At 33.3% G+C, this 25,376-nt stretch overlaps 1 protein-coding gene across 1 annotated transcript in view; it reads right to left on the minus strand.

Annotated features, from left to right (window-relative positions):
• Window positions 1-25,376, minus strand: part of LOC114346552 (cyclin-dependent kinase 2) — a 68,571-nt gene that overhangs the window by 19,571 nt on the left and 23,624 nt on the right. The window contains exons 2-3 of the mRNA XM_028297291.1: window positions 3,180-3,390; window positions 470-742 (exon numbers count right to left, since the gene is read on the minus strand). Of these exons, the coding sequence (XP_028153092.1) occupies window positions 470-742; window positions 3,180-3,390 (484 nt within the window). The remainder of the gene's footprint in view (window positions 1-469; window positions 743-3,179; window positions 3,391-25,376) is intronic.

A 25,376-nucleotide genomic window follows, 5' to 3' on the forward strand; every position in this document is an offset into this window, starting at 1 on the left:
GTTAAATAATGCTACAGGCAATTTTTTTAGAGCATACTTTTCTAAAAAGTTTGGTTTTTGATTTATTGCTCTAGGATAAACCTCAGTAAAAATATTGACTAAAGAGCGAAGCCATGTTTTTCGTGAAAATGATCGACACGCTTTAACAAAAATGGTTGTCATCGGCAATGAATGCAAATTTGTACTCTCTATAGACTGAAGTTTAAAAGGTAGAAAAATAAAAAATATTAAAAATAGTCAAGCAACCACCTTTGGACCACTTGGCTTGGATTGACCCTATAGTCAAGAAGTTTGTTCCAATTTTTTTGAAAAAAATAATAGATCTTTAGTCATTTTTTATGTGTGTTCACATACTTTTTAAATAATTGAGTAGATTATCTGAATCAAAAAATAATAATTAAAGTAATTCTTCCTTTATAATATTAATATTAGCATGTCATTTAATTACAAATATCAAAGAATTTTTTACCATTTCTGCCATTATACAACCCAAACTCCAGATGTCAATGCCAGGACAGTACATCTTAGCCCCTAAAAGTAACTCAGGAGCTCGGTACCAAATTGTTACAACCTCATGTGTATATGTTCGAGTTGGAAGGGAAAATGATCTGGATAAACCAAAATCTGCAAGCTTAATATGTCCTTCCTTATCAACAAGTAAATTCTGCGGCTTCAGATCTCTGTGTAGTATTCTGTGAGAATGCAAATATGCTAGGGCTTCAATCAGCTGCTTCATGTAATTCTAAAATTAAAAATATGTCTAAATATAACTTAATAAACTAAACTCCTGGACAAAATTAACGCACCACTCATATTTTTCTCAATAATCTTTATTAATTATTTCATTCATGAGATTCTGACCAATAGAGAGCTACAGAAATAAAAATTAAACTGATTATTTTTTGATGATTTTAACTTCCAATCGTATAGTAAGAAATTTGATCACGTGTTTAATTCTGTCCAATCAGATTAAAATTATACTGAGAATTATCTACTGTATAAAATTACCGATAGAATTTTTTTAAGTAGATTGTTTCTGTTTAATGGCAATCAGTTTCCTAGTTTTGACAACTGTCACATTTAAGAAAATATCCATAATATACGTATTAAAAAATAATCTTACGAATATCACACGACAGTAAGAATAAATCAGAAAATAATTTTTGATAATTTCCCGTCGTCAAGTATATTACGTCAGATGTCCTTCGTTGCTATCAAAAAATACATTCAGTGACATTAATGACAATTAATGTTTTAAAAATTATAAAAGTGATGACTTTCAATCGTCAAATATTTATAACAACTAATGAAAAATATTTATATTCTAATGACATTATTTATAGTATGTCATTGTAATAATATATACCAGTTTGTTGAGATTGGAGTTTGATACAGTTTTTGAAGGAAAGGAAAGAAGGTTTACTATGGAAAATAAAAGAAAACACCATTAGTGTTGTTTAGTGCCATTTTCTAAAGTACAAGTTTTATATGGATTTAAAATAGTTCAAACGATCAAACGTATTTTACTGACGTTTATAATGTCTAATTTAAAATTATATACAATTTTGTTTACTTTGCTGGTGCAGAATGTAAACACACAACCATATGACGTCACGACGCATTTTGGGCTAGCTGCAATAATTTGAATTTAGAATCGTCTTTAGGGGCCAAACGGAACACAAAAACAACTTTTTTATCTTTGATACATGTTTTAAATTATGTTTTGTTGTGATTTATAACATTTTTTTCAAAATTTTAGGCAAGTTCCCTATTGACTTGTTTTTATACCAAATTACGATTACGATTCTGACAACTGTCAGATTTAACTGCTATGATTCTCTACATTCTTAAATAAAATCATATATTACGTCATTAAAAGACACATTGAAAGACAGAAGAACTTTAAATTATAGTCGTATATACTCCATCTAATTTACTTATCGTTGCACGTCATCCGCGTCATAGCCCGTGACGTCACATGATACCAACACGAAATATTTAGGCGGTAGGTTTGTTCTTTTTAGAATCACTTTGCCGTATACACTGTATATATACTGAATAATATTTAAATATTTCTATTAATGTTAACTTAAAGAAATACACAATAATATGTTTCATTTAATTTGTATAAATGGATTATAAAGCGTTTTTATGAAGCACATTTGTTCGGAATACACTGTAACTATAATCGAACGAAGGTGATATTTTGGCATAAATTGATAACATTTATTTGACAGTTGCGGTAATGACACTTCATATTTGTTTATATTCTTTACTATGCGTATTTGTTTCATTATATTTACTGTTTTTATTATGTACTTTAACGTAAGATTATAACTTAATTCTTGTTTTCTATTATAACTTAATTCTTGTTTTCTATTTCTAAACTTTTTATTTACTTACATTGAATATTAATTTCTTTTGCTGTATAATCCACTTCCGTACAAATTGTGTGATGATTGATTGATTGATTTAAAATGAATTCAAGAATTTTTTGTAATTCGGCAACAATGTCAACTAGATCTCTAACGTAGATAATGACGTGCAACGTTAAGTAAATTAGACGGACTGTAGATATGTAATACGTAAATAATGGGTAAATACCTAAATCATTTCTTTTCCGATTATAGCGCCATTTATCAACAACTGGAATAAATGTTATAAATCTGTATGTATCACGGACGTACCTTTTTTTCTGTCACTTGTGTCGCACTGAAAAAAGCCTCTGAGAAGCACCATACTTGTAAATATTAACAAAGCTTTCAAAGTCTTAGGGCCGGTTGTTCGAACGCTAATCAACAATGATCACTATCAAATATTTAATTACTGTCACCAACTGTCAATGTCAACTTTTATTGGGTTGCTGAAAACATAATTATTGATTACAATTATGAAATTAGTTAATCAATTATGTTAATAATTGTTATGTTAATTGATTAACTAATCTCATAATTATAATCAATTATGTTTTCAGCAATCCAACCAAAGTTGACATTGACTGTTGGTGACAGTAATTATATATTTGATAGTGATCATTGTTGATTAGCGTTCGAACAACCGGCCCTTAATTATAATGAAATTATAACGCTTATCTAATTTGTTATCAACTTTTATAATCAATTATGTGAAACATAATTAGTGGGAAGAAAGAATTAATATTTAAATAAAAAAATACTAACCCTAAGAAGTTCTGCTTCCATAGGTCGTCTAGTATTGTCTAAATACCTCTTTAAATCCAAATCTAAATATTCAAATACCAAATATAGTTTATCAGTTGTTTGCATAACATCTAGAAGTTCTACTATAGATGAATGTCTAAGACCTTTAAGTAGACTTATTTCTCGTATAGCTGTTGGAGGCACTCCCTCTGAATCTCCTTTGTTGTAGAATCTTAAAAAATGTTACATTTTGTTATGTAGATCAGGCATTCAAAAAAATTATAAAATAATCCAAATACAGATATTCACAGGCAAATCACAAGTCCTGTTACCACTATGTCTAACCAAATGTCAATCCAAGATATTCGTGTTATTCCTATACTCTTTTCTACCACTTGTATTGGATTATCAGCCGCAAGAAGTCGTATTATTTTACCGAGGTATTGCAGTTTTCTTTCTTTTATTGTTCTTTTAATATTTTTATTAACATCTTTTTCTTTCTTCAAAGTCTTCTTTTGGCCTCTCGATTCAACGTCCATGATTCAAATCTCTTCTAATAAAAGGCTAGGATGACACGTCAAGCGAAAACGCAGTTTGTCCGGGACTATAACTCCTAGCGCCACCTAGGAAAGAAATCTGAACTACCAACTGACATGTAGGGGAGGTCGGGTACAATTGTAACAATTTTTACTTGTAATTTTTATTTAAAATTGGATTCCATATAAGTGGGATATAAACATAGATGACTATAGGTTGAACATTTGACTTCAATTTCCAATTTTATTTTGTAAGTTTTATTGATTAGGTAACTAGAAAAATGCATAATTTTAACTTAACAACAAGTGTTACATCTATACCCATTCAAGGGACAATTGTTACACATAAAGGGGACAAATGTAACAATGTCAAAATCATGGAATTTTATCCAACTTATTCCCAAAATAAATATTTATAAACAGGTGTCTTGTAAACCATTAAAGAATTAAATATTATAAAAAGACCTACTTGCTACTACTTGAAATAAAATCAAACATATAAAAATCAAAAATGATTTCCAAAACAGACACACTCATTTTGGTAGGGGAGCAAAGTATGCTAAATGTGCAGTCACTCGAGCGCTTTGCTAAAAATTTGAGTAAAGTTTTCCATTTTAGTGGGGACTTGTCCATTTTTAATTTAATTTTCCATTTCCAACAATCGTTTTTTTAGACTATAGCGCCATCTATCCATAATTCGAAAAAATATCTCGAATAAAAGTTACTTATCTTTACGTAAGGAATACAAATCTGCAATAAAAAATGGGGGCTCCCATTTAATATTTTAAAGTAACCCCCATCCCACCTCCGTGGGGGGTGGTGTTTAGTGCCATTCGATAGATTTTTCAAAAATATTGAATAAGTGTATTTTTCAGTTTTTCGATCTGATGTTCATTTCGCGAAATATCGCGATTCGTATTTAAAATATTAAATTTACCCCCCACCCCTCTCCGTGGGAAGTCGTGTTTGGTATCATTCGATAGATTTTTGAAAAATATTGAGCACGAAATTTTTAGTTTTTCGATCTGTCATTTTTTTCGCGAAATATTCGATTTTTCTTGTGAAACTTTGGAACTCACCCATTTCCTTACGCCCCGCCCCGCTCAAATCGTCAGATTTTTGAAATATACAGTTTTGCATGTACTTAACTTACCTTATCTTAATCTGACGATTTCGAGTTTTTCTAAGGATAGAATTTTTTTTTCGGCCCCTCCTTAACGAACTCCCCTGCATTAAGAGCCAATATATTATGGTAGAGGTACATTTTCACGGTACCAGGTTTCTCCCCATATGATAATCTGACGCGCTCGAGTAACTGCAAAAATCCCCGCTTGGGCTCCCCTACCATTTATAATATAATATACAGGGTAGCGAGAATGTATGGAAACACGGTAATTTCTCGGAAACCGTTAGAACGATTTTTATAGATTTTGGTGGGTAAGGGTCTTTTAATGCGGCCGATATTATGGTGGTAATTACATTGTGTTCAAATCTTTCGTTTTTCTGGAAATCTAATGAACTTTGATTTTTCAAATGGAACACCCTGTATATTTTTTATGTTTTGAAGTCCTTAAGCAATACTGATTATTTTTCATGTTATATTCCCTATACCTAAATGCCGTAATTTCGGAATTATTGCTACATTTATAAAAAAAATTTAAATAAATTATAAAAATTAATTTGTTTGGCCCGGTTAGACATTATTTTTAGGTTATTTGGATCATTGGGAACAAAAAAGGTCTTTTGTAATTTTCTTGTAAAAAGTACATCCACTAATAATTTTCCAACATAAACATGCCTCATTTTGGTATCAAAGAGACCCGCTTTCGAATCAAGGTTGTCAGATATATTTCCTAAAATTCCCAAGTTTATATAAAAATATTCTCTATTCTCTATTCGTTATTATTCAATTGCTAGTCAACGACACTCTTAAAAAAATAATATGAAAATATTCTCAAAAAATATATCTATAAATTAATTAACTAGGTACTTAATATTTCAATGAACTCTTCACTAATCAATTAAAGCAACTGTGAACTTTGTATATATTACGTATACTCTCAAGAAATTTTCGAATATCGGCAACATTGTAGTCTGGAGACTATTGCCATGTTGATGATTTTAGCGGTAATACTCTATAGAGTTATATATATAATGATCTACTTTTAAGAAATCAAACATAAACAACTTTTAAGAATCCAAGTTCTCAAAAACGGTTTCAAGAATTTTATTATTTTTTTCCAAATTTCACTGATTTTATACCTTACCTGGAAACATGAAAAATTTAAGATATATTGATATGGTATTAAAGTGGTTACATACTGTAATATCTACATAATAAGGCAGTTCAGATAATTTAATCTTTTTCATTATGAAAATATGATAAGAATTAGCTTTAATGAACTTTAAAGATTGAAAGTAGATATCAAATTTTAACTAATAAAAAACCAAATACATCCAAAGATCATCACTAGATGTGATGGTAAGATGCAGTATATTTCGTTTCATTTCAAGAATAAAAGAAGAACACCACTATTGTTATATTGTTTTAAAACTTATTTTTCACATTATGTGATGGCATAACACTTATGTCCGTGCATGTACTTTTGGAGAAAATCGATTTTGAATGTTCAAGCTCTTTTATACAGGGTGTCCAGAAACTCTCCCGACAAACGAAGACAGGAGATTCTTCAGGTAATTTTAAGACAATTTAATCCAATTCACCTAGTCCGAAAATGCTTTCTGAGGGAGCTAGAGCTCTTTGAAGATGGTGTCTGGGAATTAGTTTTTCTTAAATATCTCCAGAACACTGTTATTCAGAAAAACGAAAACTGGTACGCTTATTTACCTTCCAGAGATAAATCGATTCGATCAATTGCGAATTTCTAGTACCGGTCATAGGCGCCCGTTTTGGGTAGGTCAACTGGTATTTTATCGCATAACTCTTTTGTCTTTAACTTCTAAACATTCTTGACAATGGATTATTAAATTGTGAGGTATTCTAGTACTAAAAAGTACTCTTGATTTAATGCGATAGGATGCACCGTTTTCTAGAAAAATCGATTTGAAAATTTTTCGTGATTAAATTTGAAAATTTTTGTCAAAAAGATGGTGTATTTTACTGATTTAAAGTAATAGTAACTTTTAGTAATAGAATACCTCATAATTTAATCATCAAGTGTCAAAAATGCTTAAAAATTAGAGACAAAAAAGTTATGCGATAAAATAACGATTGACCTACCCAAAACGGACGCATATGACCGGTACTAGAATTTCGCAACTAAGGAAATCGATTTATCTCTGGAAGATAAATGAACGTACCACTTTTCGTTTTTCTAAATAGTTTTTTTTTGAGTTTTTTTTCAAATTCAACAAACGAAAAATTTTCAAATTAATTTTTATCGAAAACGGTGCATCCTACCGACTTAAAGCAAGAGTACCTTTTAGTACTAGAATACCTTACAATTTACTAATCCAGCATAAAAAATGCTTAGAAGTTAAAGATAAAAAAGTTATATGATAAAATAACCGTTACCCTACCCAGAACGGGCGCCTATGACTGGTACTAGAAATTCGTAATTGATGTAATTGATTTATCTCTGCAAGATAAATAAGTGTAGCAGTTTTAGTTTTTATAAGTAGAAGCGTTCTGGAGATATTTAAGCAAAACTAATACCATGACGCTATCTTCAAAGGGCTCTATCTCCCTTAGGCCGATGCCACATTATGCGTTTTGACCGGATGCGGTGAAAACGCATCCGTTTCCAACGCAACCGGACCGACCTGTCACACTATGCGTTTAGTCTGGTGCAGTTTGTAAGCGCGTACTGATGACTCAAAACGCATCCGTTTCCAACGCAACCGGACCGATCTGTCACACTATTCGTTTTCACCGGATGCGGCGGAAACGCATCCGGTTAAAACGCATAATCTGACATCGGCCTTAGGTGAATTGGCCATTTTCGAACTAGGTGAATTGGGTTAAATTGTCTTCAAATTATCTGAAGCATCTCCAGTCTTCGTTTGTCGGGAGAGTTTCTGGACACCATGTATAGCACAGCGTTACATTCAATTTTAAACTCCACATAATTCGTTTTATGATAAGTACGTCATTGAAATCAGTAATAAAAATTAATACATTTCCTAACAAAAAAATTAAAGAAGACCTTTTTTAAGTATGGACATACATTGTATAACGTGTAAATAGAAATAGTTATTTTCCTAACAAGTGCAGAAAGTCATACTTTTCCGCACGCGACTGCAGTTTGCCTAACGACGCGAAGCGGGAGTTCGGCAAGCAGTCGAGTGCGGAAAAGAGACTTTCTGCAAGCGTTAGGAACAATATTTTTTCTGCGAGTCTTTAAAAATGACCAAATCTTAATCAATTAATTTAATTAATATGAAACTACATATGTACACAAATTAATTCTTTGACAAGGTTGTCAAAACCAAAGTTTCAGCATAATTGGTTAGCATGACGACGATCTTGGTTTCTATGACGACGATTCAAAACCACTGTTATTGTCTACCGATTTGACTTTCGAATATTAGATCAAAATTATTTTATTTCATCGAATTCTCGCGTTAATTTCATTAAAACATGAACACAATAAGATATATTTGAAATAAATTAGTAACTAATATCTAAATATTAGTTTATTGCATGTATTATAATTACTTCAAGGCCATATTAACATATCTAAATTAACACGCGTGCGGAAAAGTAAAACGCGTGAGGAAAGCGGAAAAGTAAAACGCGTGAGGAAAAGTAACACGCGTGAGGAAAAGTAACACGCGTGCGGAAAAGTAAAACTTTCTAAACTAAAATGCGTGCGCGAAAGTAGACTAGAAAAGCATAATTGGTTAGCATGACGACGATCTTAGTTTCTATGACGACGATTCAAAACCACTGTTATTGTTTACTGATTTGACTTTCGAATATTAGATCAAAATTATTTTATTTCATCGAATTCTCGCGTTAATTTCATTAAAACATGAACACAATAAGATATATTTGAAATAAATTAGTAAATAATATCTAATTAGTTTATTGCATGTATTATAATTACTTCAAGGCCATATTAACATATCTAAATTAACACGCGTGCGGAAAAGTAAAACGCGTGAGGAAAAGTAACACGCGTGCGGAAAAGTAAAACTTTCTAAACTAAAATGCGTGCGCGAAAGTAGACATTTTTGCACGCTCGTAGAAAAAATATATTACCGCCTAATACACAGTTTGAGTAGTGTTTAATAAATGACCTAGTCCTAAGCAAATAATAATTATATTACATCGTGCATTATGGCAACACCGAACTGAAAAGCCATAAATCAAAATGAACAACGTGTTTGTCTGGTTATGCCCACCTAAAATCTTTCATTTAAGCACCAGCTATCAGAGGCGGAGGATTATTTTAAGGTAAGTAATATTATATTTTTGCTACGATGGCTTATTGGCGACCATTTGATACGAATGATCAAGATGCATCATCTTCTGTGGTATCAATAAATAATGATAATTATGTTAATGACAGCCCCGAATTAAAAAATAAAGATTTGCACGTACAATTCCAAAGGATCGTTCTAAATATGTACGATTGTTTAAAAAAAGAAAATATTGGGATGACTGATAATGCAATTGTTTCGCGAATTCATGTATTAACAAAAATCGGGTATAAGACGATATACACAATTATTAAATTAGGCACTGTTACAGATCATTCCTTAAAACGAAAGCGACCAAATAAAAAATTAGGTAAGATTGACATTGCTGCAAAAGACGTTATTCAACGAACAGTTTACAATTTTTACAAAGAAAATAGAGTGCCTACTTTAGAACCGATTCGTGTCAAATTGAGAAATTTCCCTGAATATAATTATACATCTTTGGAAACACTGCGCGAGATTTTGATAAGTTGTGGATTTAAATATAAGAAATTAGATAATCGAATGGTAATAATGGAATCTCGGCGTATCGTTGAACTTCGACGAGAGTATTTGAGTAAAATAAAACAATATCGTAATTCAAACAGAAACATAATCTATTTAGACGAAACCTGGTTCGATACGCATGATGTTGTCAAGTACGGCTGGGTTGACAACACAAACAATTGTGCCTTAAATACACCGTGTTCAAGAGGAAAGCGTGTTATTATTCTTCATGCCGGAAGCAAAGATGGTTTTGTATCTAATGCATTGCTATTGTCGGCCAAAAATATAACAAAATCTTCTGCCGATTATCGCGAAGATATGACAGCCGATTTATTTGAAAAGTGGTTTGTCGAACAGCTCTTGCCCAATATTCCGCCGAATTCAGTTATTGTTATGGATAATGCGTCGTATCATTCCCGCATATTAAATAAGATACCTAATAATAACACGAAAAAGAATGAAATTTTAAAATTTATGCAACTTAAAAACATCACTGTTCCTCAAAAGATTCCAGTAAAGAAGGAATTAATTAGAATGATCAAAAGTCGGAATTTTAAAAACGAATACGTCATTGACACCATTTGCAGCAGGCACGGCCATACTTTTTTGCGATTACCCCCATACTATTGCATTTTTAATCCAATTGAAATGGTTTGGGGAACCGTAAAAAAAGATTGCGAAAATATAATCAGTCACCAACATTAAGCGCAGTGGCCATTGAGAATATTCGAGAAGTAATTAGTGGCATTAATAGCGATGCGTGGAAAAATTGCGAAGCTCATGTTGTAAAAATAGAAAATGAATATCCTGTTTTACCGGCAATAGCACCAATAGTTATCCAACCTGGGAACGATTCGACTTCAGAAGACTCTGACGATTCTTTTTAGTCCTTCTGATTAATTTCTTTACAGCTATCGCGATGCATCTTGAACATCTATCTAGTATTCATTATTATACAGTGTGTCGCATTTAAGATGAAGACACCTCTATATATCGGCTATCAAAATAAATACAGATTTGAAATTTTGCACAGTCATACATGTTGATGGTGCACATTTTTTTAAGATAGTCAACTGAAATTTAAATTTTAAACGCAGCTTACTGCGAATCCACAAACAGGGTAAATTTTCGATATTTTGTTTCGCGTTAGAGATATCGGAAAAACTTATTTGGAAAAGTTGTTCCACTTAGTAACCGCACATACCAAATTTCATGACAAAATTCGCATTTTTAGTTTTTTCAGTATTATTTGTAGTCAGGATCCTAAATCTACAATTGGCTGTCTAGAGATGCATCTCGGGACAGGAACTGTCGGTTTTAGAATTCTGACTACAATTAATCAAAAAAGTAAAAGTGCGAATTTCGACATGAAAATTTGTTATGTGGGGTTATAATATTTGGAACATCTTTTCCAAATAACTTTTTTCGATATCTCTAACGCGAAGCAAAATATCGAAGATTCACCCTGTTAGTGCATTCGCAGTAGGTCGCGTTTAAAAATTAAATTTCAGTTGACTATCTTAAAAAATGTGAATTAGCAACCTGTATAACTGTGCAAAATTTCAAATCGGTATTTATTTTGATAGCCGAAATATAGGAGTATCTTCATCTTAAATGCGACACACTGTATAAAGTCAAAAAAAAAACAAAAAACAAAAAAAAATATAAAAACAAAAAAGAAAAAAAAAATAAAAACAAAATGAAAAAAAACTAACTTTATATTCTTACTAACATACCCAACCCTTCCCTTTCCTGGCAAGGAAGGCTCATACCTCCTCGTGGTCCTTGCTGGACAGACAATATTTTGAGATTTTCTGTCCTTGCTGGATAGACAATCTTTTGAGATTTTCTGACAGAATGAGCCATTATTTACAGATAATTGTAAAAAAATATGGTTTATGTAAAAACTAAATAATGAGACCAATATTCTTATAAATCACTAAAATTAACAAGTTTTAATTTGAAAGAATTAATTTGTTATTCATTCGATGTTGTGAGCCCGCTCACATTTGAAAAATTCTGATTCTGTTCCTTTGAAGATTCCTATTCGAAAATGCCCCATTTAAACAAATGGAAGGGTGCCGGGCGACATTTTTGGGCAGATATTGTTGAAACAATTCAAATTCAAAAGATCACCTTTTTCTGCTACGGAAAATATTGCCCCGATTTCTCACCAAAATCTTTCTCACCAAGACTCAATGTTTAGACTTCAGTTACTCTTGAATCTCAAAAATAATCATTTACATATTTTTTTTACGAACGTGCAAAAATGTCTACTTTCGCGCACGCGTTTTAGTTTAAAAAGTTTTACTTTTCCGCACGCGTGTTACTTTTCCGCACGCGTTTTACTTTTCCACACACGTTTTACTTTTGATCACGCGTGTTAATTTAGGTATGTTAATATGGCCTTAAAGTAATTATAATACATGCAATCAACTAATATTTAGATGTTATTTACTAATTTATTTCAAATATATCTTACTGTGTTCATGTTTTAATGAAATTAACGCGAGAATTCGATGAAATAAAATAATTTTGACACAATATTCGAAAGTCAAATCAGTGGACAACAACAGTGGTTTTGAATCGTCGTCATGGAAACCAAGATCGTCGTCATGCTAACCAATTATGCTGAAAGTTTGGTTTTGACAACCTTGTCAAAGAATTAATTTGTGTACATATGTATTTTCATATTAATTAAATTAATTGATTAAGATTTGGTCATTTTTTAAAGACTCGTAGAAAAAATATTGTTCCTAACGTTTGCAGAAAGTCTCTTTTCCGCACTCGACTGCTTGCCGAACTCCCGCTTCGCGTCGTTCGGCAAACTGCAGTCGCGTGCGGAAAAGTATGACTTTATGCACTTGTTAGGAAAATAACTATTTCAAGCCTGGAAAATGCATATTAGGTATCGCATTTTTCGGATTTTAAATCGCCTATATCTCGAAAACTATTAACTTTTGAGAAAAATGACAAAGTACCTTTCTTATTTAGAGTTACCCAAAAACCTAAAAAAATATTTTTTGGAGCACAAAAGGTGATATTTTGAATTTGTTTAAAAAATTGTTTAAACAATTTCTGCCCAAAAATTGAGAGATTTTCCTGAATATAATTATGCAAAAATTAATAAAAATTATATGATTTTTCTTGAAATATGCGTTTGATGAACTGATCCTTTTTCTTAATTTCCACGCCAATGGTCGGCACTGGCATCAAAGAAACTCGAAAGCCGACACTTGGCAAACTGACTTTGGAAAAAGAATAAAGTTAATTGTTTCCGAGTTATAAACAATTTAAAACTGAAAAAAATTAAAAAATGACGATTTTCAAGGTTCAAAAACACAAGAAAAAAAATAATTTTTGAAATTACGAGGTACCTAAATTCAAGTTCAAACTTTCTTCTATTAGCTACCTATAAAAATTTTTGGTACGTTTTATTTTAAAACATTGTTTTTTTAATTGTTAATGAAGCGCACATGAGAGGACGGGAGATCGGGCTGCATTAACAACTAAAAAACAATGTGTTAAAATGAAATAAGACCAAATCACTTATCGGTATCTGATACAATAAGGTTTGTACTTAAATTTAGGCTCTTCGCAGTTTTAAAAATAATATTTTTTACTTGTGTTTTTGAACCTAGAGAATCGTCATTTTTCGATTTTTTTCAGTTTTAAATTGTTTATAACTCGCAAACGATTAACTTTAGAAGAAAATTATGAAAGACCTGTTTTGTTCCAAATGATCCAAAGAACCTAAAATAATGTCTACTCAGGCCGACAAAATGAATTTTTATCATTTGTTTAAATTTTTGTTTTTTAATAAATGTAGTAATAACTCCGAAACTACGGCAACTAGGTATAGGGAATATAACATGATAAATAATCAGTATTTCTTAAGGACTTCAAAACGTAAAAAAACTACAGGGTGTTCCATTTAAAATAAGAAAGTTCATTAGATTTCCAGAAAAACGGAAAATTTGACAACAATGTAATTGCCACTATAATATCGGCCGTATTAAAAGACCCTTACCCATCAAAATCTATAAAAATCGTTTTAGCGGTTTCCCAGAAATTATCGTGTTTCCATACTTTCTCGCTACCCTGTATACATATACATATATTATTAATAAATATATTTATATATATTTATTAGTGATACATACATTATATAATGTGTATGTATTTACTGGTATGGGAAATACACGTTACAAATGTACCCGTTGCTAGTGTTAAAATTGTACCACAACGACATGCCAATGGTTTGTCAGAATTTTGTCAGAACAGATCACGAAATGTAATCTCAATTTAATAAATATATTGATAAATGTATAATATGACTCAATTCTTATGCCACCCTTTCTAAACAATAACTGTAAAACTAGAGCGATTATCCAAAAAATACAAAATTTAATTAATTTTACTCGCCAGGCGTAAAAACCAATATTTTCGTCTAACAACGTAACTCCCTCATTTAACATCGCCAAACTACGGTCAACATTACACCACTAAATACTTTCTCACATGCAGCGTTGCCAGCTCTAGTCGATCAGAAACAAGACGTTTAGAAGCAATGTTACATTTGTACCGCGTTACAATTGTACCCGCTCTCCCCTACATAAAAATATAGTTTTTAAAAATGTTTTGTAAAATTGTGTGTAAAATTAATTAAATAATTATTCAGAGATTAAAATGAGTTGTACCGAAACGAATGAATAAATCAATAATTTGAACTAAATTTATATTTTCCATTTTTGTTTCATTCTTGGATATTCGTTTCATACATGCTACATCCAAAGTACAATGAACTTGCTCCCGTGAGTGGGTTTACTCCCGCGAATGTGTATAAATGGGTTTAGTCCCGCAATACGATAAAATAGGAGTGAGACAGGAAAAATTAGAGGGCCAGGAAAAATTAGAGAGAGACACGATAAAATATGAGGGAGTCAGAAAAAATTAGATTAAGTCAGGAAAATGAGAGGAATTAAGGAAAATTAGAGGGTCAGGAAAAAATAGAGAGAGACACGATAAAATATGAGGGAGTCAGAAAAAATTAAAGGTTAAAAACAACTGAGTGGAGTGACTCTATTATAGCAACTGATTGGATCCTCGGCGCATGACGACGGACAAAATCACTAGTCTATCATATATAGGCATTGCATTCATTCGTAACATTTACTCACAATCATATTTTTAGGACTAATGTCAAATCTCTGCTAATAGAGTCCTTTTCGTGAGCATTTTTCAGTGCGTCACAAATGATAGAAAAAAGGTAAGTCCGTGATAATACACATTTATGACATTGAGGGCCGGTTGTTCGAACGCTAATCAACAATGATCACTATCAAATATTTAATTACTGTCACCAAAACTGTCAATGTCAACTTTTATTGGGTTGCTGAAAACATAATTGATTAAAATTATGAGATTAGTTAATCAATTAACATAACAATTATTAACATAATTGATTAAGTAATTTCATATTATGTTTTCAGGAACCCAAACAAAGTTGACATTGACAGTTGGTGACAGTAATTAAATATTTGATAATGATCATTGTTGATTAGCTTTCGAACAACCGGCCCTTATTCTAACATGACATTTTAGTTAAATCTGACAGTTGTCACATTTTATTTGTAATTTGGCAAAAAAACAAATCATTTGTGTTTATTGCATTTATAAAATTGTATTGTCTTTGATTTGTATAGATATAAATATAAATTGTACAGATTATATTCGTAGATATATTATAATTCGTAAATAATTTTTTCTTCGATTATAGCGCCACCTATAGACAACTAGAATAACTAGAATAAATGTTATAAATGTCTGTAATCACAGACGTGCCTTTTTTCTGTCACATACAATTTAATGCGTTAGAAAGAAATCGAAAAACTGTGACGCACTGAAAAATGCTCATGAAAAGGACTCTACAAAGAATCTTTTTCCATTTTTTGTAACATTGATCTCTCTCTCTCTCTCTCCCTCTCCTACGGCGTTACAACTTAAGTATGGCCCTGGCCTTCCCCAGCATCTCTTTCCTTGGTTGGTGTCCTCCAGTTATCCACCCTAAATGTCTCTTATTCGCCTATTTCTCAGTCTTCCTACTGGAAAATGTCCCACCATCGTTCCACTAATTCTACTAGGTGTTCTTATATTACCCATTCTTGTAATAGACGGAGAGATAGAAGCGGATTTTGTGCGTGATAAGTAATATCAAAAAACTATACGGGGATATGTTGAATTAGTTGTGTACATGACGTTCCCCAACGGGCGGAAACCAGAGTGGGGGACGAGGGTAGTTATAAGGGGTCAAAGTCGCGGTTTTTATTAATTCTTTTGTGACGCTCATGATCGAGATAGTGCACCAAAATTTGGGAATGATTAGGTCGTGACATAACTAAGTAAAATCTCCAGGGGCGGAACGCTGCGAGGCCGACAAAGGGGGGGGTAGGGGGTGAATATAAAAATTATAAGGGGTTTTTGCGACGTTCGTGATTGAGATAGTGCACCAAAATTTGGGTATAAGTAGACCATGACATAAATAAGTAAAATCCCCAGAGCCGGAAACCAGAGTGGGGGAGGAAGGTAGTTATAAGGGGTCAAAGTCCCGTTTTTTATTATTTTTTTTGTGACGCTCATGATCGAGATAGTGCACCAAAATTTGGGAATAAGTAGGTCATGACGTAACTAAGTAAAATCTCCAGGAGTGGAACGCTGCGTGGCCGACAAAGGGGTGGGCAGGGGTGAATATAAAAAAATGTAAGGGGTTTTTTGCGACGTTCGTGATCGAGATAGTGCACCAAAATTTGGGAATAAGTAGGTCATGACGTAACTAAGTAAAATCTCCAGGAGTAGAACGCTGCGTGGCCGACAAAGGGGTGGGCAGGGGGTGAATATAAAAAAATGTAAGGGGTTTTTTGCGACGTTCGTGATTGAGATAGTGCACCAAAATTTGGGAATAAGTAGACCATGACATAACTAAGTAATATCCCCAGAGATGGAAACCAGAGTGGCGGACGAGGGTAGTTATAAGGGGGTAGTTATAAGTCGCGGTTTTTATTATTTTTTTATGACGCTCATGATAGAGATTGTGCGCCAAAATTTGGGAATAAGTAGGCCATGACGTACCTAAATAAAATCTTTAGTGACGCAACGCTACGTGGCCGACAAAGGTGTGGGGATAGGGGAGAATATAAAAAATATAAGGGGTTTCTTGCGACGTTCGTGATTGAGATAGTGCACCAAAATTAGGTATAAGTAGACCATGACATAAATAAGTAAAATCCCCAGAGCCGGAAATCAGAGTGGGGGAGGAAGGTAGTTATAAGGGACCAAAATCCCGTTTTTTATTATTTTTTTTGTGACACTCATGATCGAGATAGTGCACCAAAATTTGGGAATAAGTAGGTCATGGCGTAACTAAATAAAATCTCCAGGGGCGGGCGTGTCCGACAAAGGGGTGGGGACAGGAGTGAATAAAAAATTATAACGGATTTTTTGTGACGTTCGTGATTGAGATACAAAACATACGTATACAAAATTTGGGAGTAAGTAGACCATGACGTAACTAAGCAAAATCTCCAGAGGCGGAAACCAGAGTTGGGGATTAAGGGGTCAAAGTCGCAGTTTGTATTATTTTTTTTTGTGACGTAGCATAACATTTGTCCTCCACGCAGCGTTCCGCCCCTGGAGATTTTTAGTTATGACATGATCTACTTATTCCCAAATTTTGGTGCACTACCTTATCACGAACGGCAAAAAAAACCCTTATATTTTTATACTCACCACTGCCTACCACCCCTTTGTACCCGAAGCAGCGTTCCGCCCCTGGAGATTTTACTTAGTTACGTCACCTACTTACTTAGGAACGTCACAAAATCCCCTTATAATTTTTATATTCACCCCTGCCCTCACCCCTTTGTCGGCCACGCAACGTTCCGCCCGTGGAGATTTTACTTAGTTACGTCATGACCTACTACTTATTCCCAAATTCTGGTGCAAACTATCCCCGTATAGTTTTTCCATATTATTTATCACGCACAAAATCCGCTCCCAGCTCTTAGACTATAAGGTAATTTGGTATAAAACTTTGATACAACTCATGGTTGAACCTTAAGGGTCGTTTAAACACAGCGATAAATCAAACAACTTATCAAGGTCAATCGAGTTGTTGCAACTTATCATTGTGTGTAAACGGTGCATCGCACAACTTATCAAAGTTGGAGTTGGGTTGAAGGTGGTATCGCATTGAATCGCAGCGTCTAAACAGCGTTTCAACTTGTCATCACAACTAGTTGCTGTGACTTATCGTTGTGTTTAAACGACGCTTTATTCTTCACATACAATAATAGTCTGGGCTGATTATCGGAGAATAGGCCATTTTTGGGAAAAGTTATTTACCAGCAATTTTATTGCTGGAATCGAATCTTATGATTGTATATATTAATAATATAGATATGCAAAGTCCGCAGATAGTGTGCTACTTTTTTTATAAACAAAATGGCGCCCGAAAATCGTGTTTTTTTCAATTTTTGCTCTATAACTCCAGATTTTAACTTTAGACCAAAAACACCCAAATAAAAATTCACCGCAATTAAATTCTGCATAGAGACGTGTTTTTTCCGATTTACTTCGACGAAAACTTTCCCCGGAAAAAGCGGGTTTTTCCAACAAAATCTTTAATTTTCAACTAAACGTTTAGATAAGTAGTTGTTAATCAATAATTAAATAACTTGGTAACGTCAAAGTCCTTTCCATATAATATTATAATTCCAGAAGCCGATGGAAATTGAATGAACAGTTTAGCAACAATTGAAATGTTAATTAAAAATTTACGGTCGCTATAATAACGACAATAATTATGATGAATAAGAATAACTATGATTTTTTCATAAAAAGACACTATACCTATCTAATGTACTTTACAGAATTGAAATTGGACTATTTAACCGGCCTCAGGAATATTTTAAAATTATAAATAATTTTTTGGCTTATAAACAAATAGAATATCTCGGGAAATATTAAACTAAATTAAATTGTGAAAACGGTATTCGAAAGACAGCAGCAGGCCGCTTCTTTTAAAAGAAAAAACGTTTAATTATGACGAGTGGTTCCTGAGATACAACCGGTCAAAGTTGACCGAAATTTACGGCAAAGATATAAACAATAGGATAATAATTTTCAAACCATCACCTTTTTATTTTTGTTCTCTTTCTCCACACCAATTTGCATATCTTTAAAATCCTCAGAACATATATTATTATAATAAAAACTATCAATAATCTTCTTCTTATGGTGCCTATCCGTTACGGATGTTGGACACTAACATGGCTATTCTGACTTTGTTGACTGCTGCCCTGAAAAGTCCGGTAGTGGTCAAGTTAAACCATTTTCGCAGGTTATGCAGCCAGGATATTCTTCTTCGTCCTGGACCTCTTTTCCCATGCACTTTACCATGAAGTATGGTCCGAAGTAGGTCATATCGTTGTTCATTGCGCATTACATGGCCCAGGTATTCCAGTTTGCGACGTTTTATGGTTACGACTAGTTCGCGCTCTTTACCCATTCTATGTAGAACTTCTTCGTTGGTAACTCTGTCTATCCAGGAAATCCTCAAAATGCGTCTATAGCACCACATCTCAAATGCTTCAAGTCTCTTCAGTGATGCTTCAGTTAAGGTCCATGACTCCACGCCATATAAAAGAACGGAGAATACGTAGCACTTTAGTAAACGAATTTTTATTTCCAATTTTATATCGTGACTGTTAAAGATTTTTTTCATTTTGACGAAGGCTGATCTTGCTTTCTCGATCCTTATCTTAATTTCCGTCGATTGGTCCCACTGTTCATTTAAGTTGGCACCCAAATAACAAAAGTTGGTGATTTGTGTTATAGGTTGTTGGTTAACTAGTAATTGACCAGGTGGTATCCTATTTTTGCTTATAACCATGTATTTGGTTTTTTTGATGTTAAAATCAAGCCCAAACCTGCTACTTACTTCTGCCACCCTGGAGACAAGTGTCTGCAGATCTTCAAGACTGTCTGCAAAAATGACAGTATCATCAGCGTATCTTATGTTGTTCAATCGTTCTCCGTTTATAAGTATTCCCTCGTCTATGTCCGTTAGCGCTAGGTTCATAATGTGTTCTGAATATGTATTGAACAATAATGGGGACAATATACATCCCTGTCGCATACCTCTTTTTATCTTTATGTCGTCTGTTAACTGATCCCCTACTCTAACAGCTGCAGTTTGTTCGTAATAGTGGTAATAGATATTGTTTATTATACGGCGATCTCTGGGTGTGTGGCAACGTGGCATTAGATAGAAAACAAAGTGTTTTAATTTTCGCCTGCATTTTACCCGATTTTCGCGTGGTGCAGCGAACATTGAATGCTGAGTGAGTGAAAAAGGTAAGGTATAAACTGTGCCCTACCTAATGCAAGAATAATATAAGTAAAAACGGTAAAAAATAGTATAAAATACTAAACGGACAAATAAAAGTGAGGTTAACAGCTAACAGATAAGCTTATAAACACTGGCGAACGCTGGTCAAATTTCAAGCGGTGTTGCCGGATTTAAAAAAATAGAAACACCTGCCGAAAAACAAAAGCAATTTTGGTGCGTGGATAATTGGGCATACCTCCTCGTGGTTGAAACGGGTGTGCCCAGTTAACGCTACGTACAAAATGGCTGAGAACGAGTATAGTGTGGACGAAAAGACAAGAAAAAGAGGAGATGAATCGGAAGATGAGGCAGACGATAGCAGAAGTAAAAAAGTACATCGGTCGCCTGGGAATGATAGGCAACTAGAAAAAATATTGGAGAGCCTAAATATTATCACAATGGAAATAAGGGAACTAAGAGAAGAGCAAAAAGAGTACAGAGCGGAAATGAAGGAACTCAGACAAGAAAATGAAAAGCTGAAACAGGAAAACAGAGAAACCCAACAAAAAGTGGAAGAATTGGAAAATAAAATAGACAGAATGGAAAAGGACAACAGACGAAATAATATAATACTGCAGGGAGTAGATATGGATACCTACGATCAAAACATAACAAAAGATAACGTCCAAGATTTTTTATGCAATGCACTAAAAGTTGAGACAAAAATAAAAAGCGCAAGAAAAATTGGAAGTAAATCCTGCTTGATTGAGCTCGAAAATGCAACGGACAAAGAAGAAATTATGAAAAATAAAGGCAAATTGAGAGACATAAAGGGAAAAGAAATATATATTAATGACGACATGGACAAAAATGAACGGATGATACAGGGTAAAATCAGAACGAAGGCAAAAGAGGCTAAATTGGAAGGAAAAAACGTCAAGGTAGGATTTCAAAAAATAAAAATAAATGAGGAGGTATGGACATGGAATAAACATCAGCAACAACTGTCAAAAATAGAAAACCAAAACAGAAACCAAAAAAACTAAACGACGTAAATGAAACGGTAGCAACAACGGCAATGGACAAGGAGACGATTGGGATTAAAAACAAGAAAATGAAAACTAATTTGGGAACATGGAACGTAAGAGGCACTTATGAAACGGGAAAACTTAAAGAATTAATTAGAGAAACAAAAAGATATGAAATAGATATATTAGCTTTACAAGAAACAAAACAATTAGACACAGAAATAGTAGAAATAGATGATATAGTATTTTTTAAAAGTGGGGGGAATAACAGATTGCTAGGAACAGGCTTTATCATACAGAAAAGATGGAAAACCAGAGTGATGAATTTCAAGCCGATATCAGATAGAATGTGCACAATCAGGTTAAAAGGGAATCAACGAAACATAAGCATAATAAATGTACATGCACCAATAGAAGACGCCACCGAAGAAGACAAAGATGCATACTATGAGCAACTAGAGAGAGAATATGACAGATTACCAGCATTTGATATCAAAATAGTAATGGGAGACTGCAATGCTAAAGTGGGAAAAGAGGATATATATGAAAATATAACAGGAAAATACAGTAAACACGATGCATCAAATGATAATGGTCAACGAATTATAGGTTTTGCCACAGAAAGACAAATGGTAATAAAAAGCACATACCAACGCAGAAAAGATATACATAAAGGAACGTGGATTTCCCCTGACAAAAGGACAATAAATCAAATAGACCACATATTAATAGAGAAGAAGCACGCCCATAATATAATAAATATAAAAAGTATGAGAGGAGCGGAATGTGACTCAGATCACTTTTTGGTAAGAGCAGCCTATAGAATAAATGCTAATATAAAGAAAGACAATCAAAGGGACAAAGAAATCAAAAAACAATTCAACACAGCAATACTAAAAGATAGTATGACACAGAAGAAGTACGAACAACAAATAACCAGCAGACTAAACGAAGAACCAGAAACACTAGACCCGGAAGAAAAGTGGGAAAGCATAAAAGAAGCAGTTTTAAACACCAGTAAAGAAATATTAATTAAAGGTAATAGAAAACAAAAAGCAAAAGAATGGTATGATGAGGAATGTCAAAAAATAGCAGAAGAAATTAGAAAAATAAGAATAAAAAACTTAAGAAATAATAGTGACATTAGCACACAAGAATATAGAGAATTGAAGAGAATTATGAAGAGAACATGCAGAAATAAAAAAAGAAAATACAACGAAGAAAAACTCAAAGTGATAGAGGAAAAATTCCAAAAAAAGGAAATAAGATCCTTTTACCAGGAAACAAGAAAAATGGAAAGGGGATATCAGAAACATAACCCATATATGAAAAATGAGGAAGGAATATTAATAAATGAACCCGGGGAAATAATGAGAAATTGGCAAACTTATTTTACACAACTTTTAAACAAAAACGAAGAAGAAAGGGGAACAATCCAGGAAATTGAAGATGACCATATAGTAATAGAAACACCTACGAGGGAAGAAATAGAAAATGAAATAAGAGGGCTAAAAAACAATAAAAGCCCAGGAATAACGGAAATATCGGCGGAAATGATAAAGGCAGGAGGAAAAAGACTACACAAGGAGATACATAGCCTGATAAAAAGTATATAGGAAACAGAGAGAATGCCAGGAGAATGGACCAGGGCAAGGATATGCCCCATACATAAAAAAGGTGATAAAATGAGATGTGAAAATTATAGAGGTATCGCGTTGCTAGAAGTCGTGTACAAAATATTGACAAACATCTTAAGAAAAAAGCTGAATCAATACACGGAAAAGATATTGGGCGAATATCAGGCAGGATTCAGAAGTAATAGGTCGACGACAGACCAAATATTTGCGTTAAAAGAAATCCAAACTACGTGCTACGAACATAAAATAGCAGTATACGTCCTGTTCGTCGACTTTAAACAGGCCTATGATACGGTAAAGCGGCAACAGATGTACGCACTAATGAAAGAAATGGGCATACCAAGTAAAATCGTCAGGATGGTAAAGATGACTATGGATAACTCCACAAACGAAATAGCATGGAAGGGACATAAATCAAATAATTTTGAAACAAAGGAAGGATTAAGACAAGGAGACCCACTATCAACGACTCTTTTTAATGTAATACTGGAAGGAATAATCAGGAAAAGTAAAATAAGCACACAGGAAACGATTTTTAAAAATGGCCACCAATGTATTGCATTCGCAGATGATCTAACATTATTATCGACAAGTAAGAAAGAGCTAACAAAATTAATGAGCAATATAATAAAACAAGCCAAACCTTTTGGTCTTCTCATAAATAAGGAAAAGACAAAATACATGATAATGGGAGAAACAGATAAAGAAAATGAAGACAATTTCACATTGGAGATAGAAGGAGAAAATGTATGCGCATTTAAAAGAGTTTCAGAATTTACATACCTGGGTGTAAAAGTAGATGAAAAGGGACATGGGGAAGGGGAAATAAAAGCAAGAATAGCAAAAGCAAACAAAAAGTATGGAGCATTGCGTCCATTAATGAAATCCAAAGATGTGTCAAGAAAAACAAAAATAAGAATCTACAAAACAGTTATCAGACCTACAGCTACATATGCATGTGAAACATGGGTGCTTAAAAAATCAGAAATAGACCTTTTAGAAAGATGGGAGAGGAAAATACAACGAGCAATATATGGAGGCGTGAAAATAGACGGTCAATGGAGAAGAAGAAATAATAAGGAACTTGAAGAACTATATAATGAACCAAAAATAACGACGGCAATCAAAGCACAGAGAATCCGATACTTAGGACACATAGAAAGAATGGGAAAGGCGAGAATGCCAAAAATGGTTCTATTACGTAAGCCAATACAAAAAAGAAGAATAGGAAGACCAAGAAGGAGATGGAAGGACAGCGTATATGAAGACTTAAAACAAAGTAATATTGTAAACTGGAAAGAAAAAGCTTTGGACAGAAAACAATGGAAGGAAGTGGTGAAGAAATGTATGGAAAGACTATAATGTTAAGTGTAGTATTAAGTGTTTTATACAAACAAATGTAATATTGTATATATTATAGTAGTATAGGATATAGCATTATATATAAATATGTAATAGTAATTGTAAGGAAAAATTAAATCTTTCAGCCCTAGGCCTTCACGGCCTGTTGAGCTTAATAAATAAAATAAATAAATATACGGCGATCTCTGCTGTCTAGACCAATTGAATTTAATATTTTCATCAGTTCGTCATGTTTTATTCTATCGAACGCTTTCTGGTAATCAACAAAACACACATATATATCACAATTCACGTCTCTACATCTTTGAAAGAGAACTTGTATTGCAAAAAGTGCCTCTCGAGTACCCAATGCATCCCTAAAGCCGAATTGTGTGTTTGTCATGTGTTCTTCACACTTTTTATATATTCTTTTATGTATAATTTTTAAAAAAGTTTTCAGGAGATGGCTCATAAGGCTTATTATTCGATAATCTTCACATTTTTTGGCATTGGGTTTTTTAGGGATTGTTATAAAAGTTGATCTTAGCCACTGTTGGGGTATTTTTCCACTTTGGTATATTTTGTTGAAGATCAAGGTAAGTCTTTTTACTTCGTCTTTATCCATAATTTTTAAAAATTCTGAGTAGAACTCGTCTGGTCCTGCGGCTTTTCCCTCCTTAATGTTGTTTATAGCAGCTTCTACTTCCGCTTCGAGAATAGGTGGTCCGGTATCGCCATTTTTATTTTGTGTGATGGTGACATTCCTATCGTCTTCAAATGTTGTTGTCACATATTTCATCCATGTTGTTTTTGTTTCTTCAATATCAACTATTGGATTTCCTTGAGCGTCTGTTAAGTGTCCCGGCCTTTTTGATTTATAGATGCCTGCTGCTTCTTTGATCTTTTTGTGGAGGTTGAAGGAATCGTGTTTACGTTCCAACATCTCGATTTCTTCACACTGTTCTTCCAGATTTCTGTTTTTAGCTTCTCTGACAGCTTTTTTTTTATCTCTTTGTCTAGAAACTGATATGCAACGTAGTCTTTCCGCTTGGATTCTCTTCTTCTGTCCATCATCTGTAATATACCGTCGGTCATCCATGGCTTTTTCTTTTCTGTCTTTTTCGGTCGCAGGTATTGGTCTAATATTTCCTTCCCAATGTTTTCTAAGTGGTTTATTTCTGTGTCAACATCATTAACTACTTCTGACTTGGATATGTTGTTCTTCAGATATTCCCGTACTTCTTGCTTTATGTCATCATCTCTTAGTTGTTTGAGATCGTATCTTATAGGATTAGGTTTGTGGATTTTTTTAAATTTCAGACGAAACTTACCGACAAGTGGGTTATGGTCTGACTTAA

The sequence above is a fragment of the Diabrotica virgifera genome, chromosome 7 (assembly GCF_917563875.1).
Source record: "Diabrotica virgifera virgifera chromosome 7, PGI_DIABVI_V3a".
Taxonomy (NCBI): Eukaryota; Metazoa; Arthropoda; class Insecta; order Coleoptera; family Chrysomelidae; genus Diabrotica; species Diabrotica virgifera.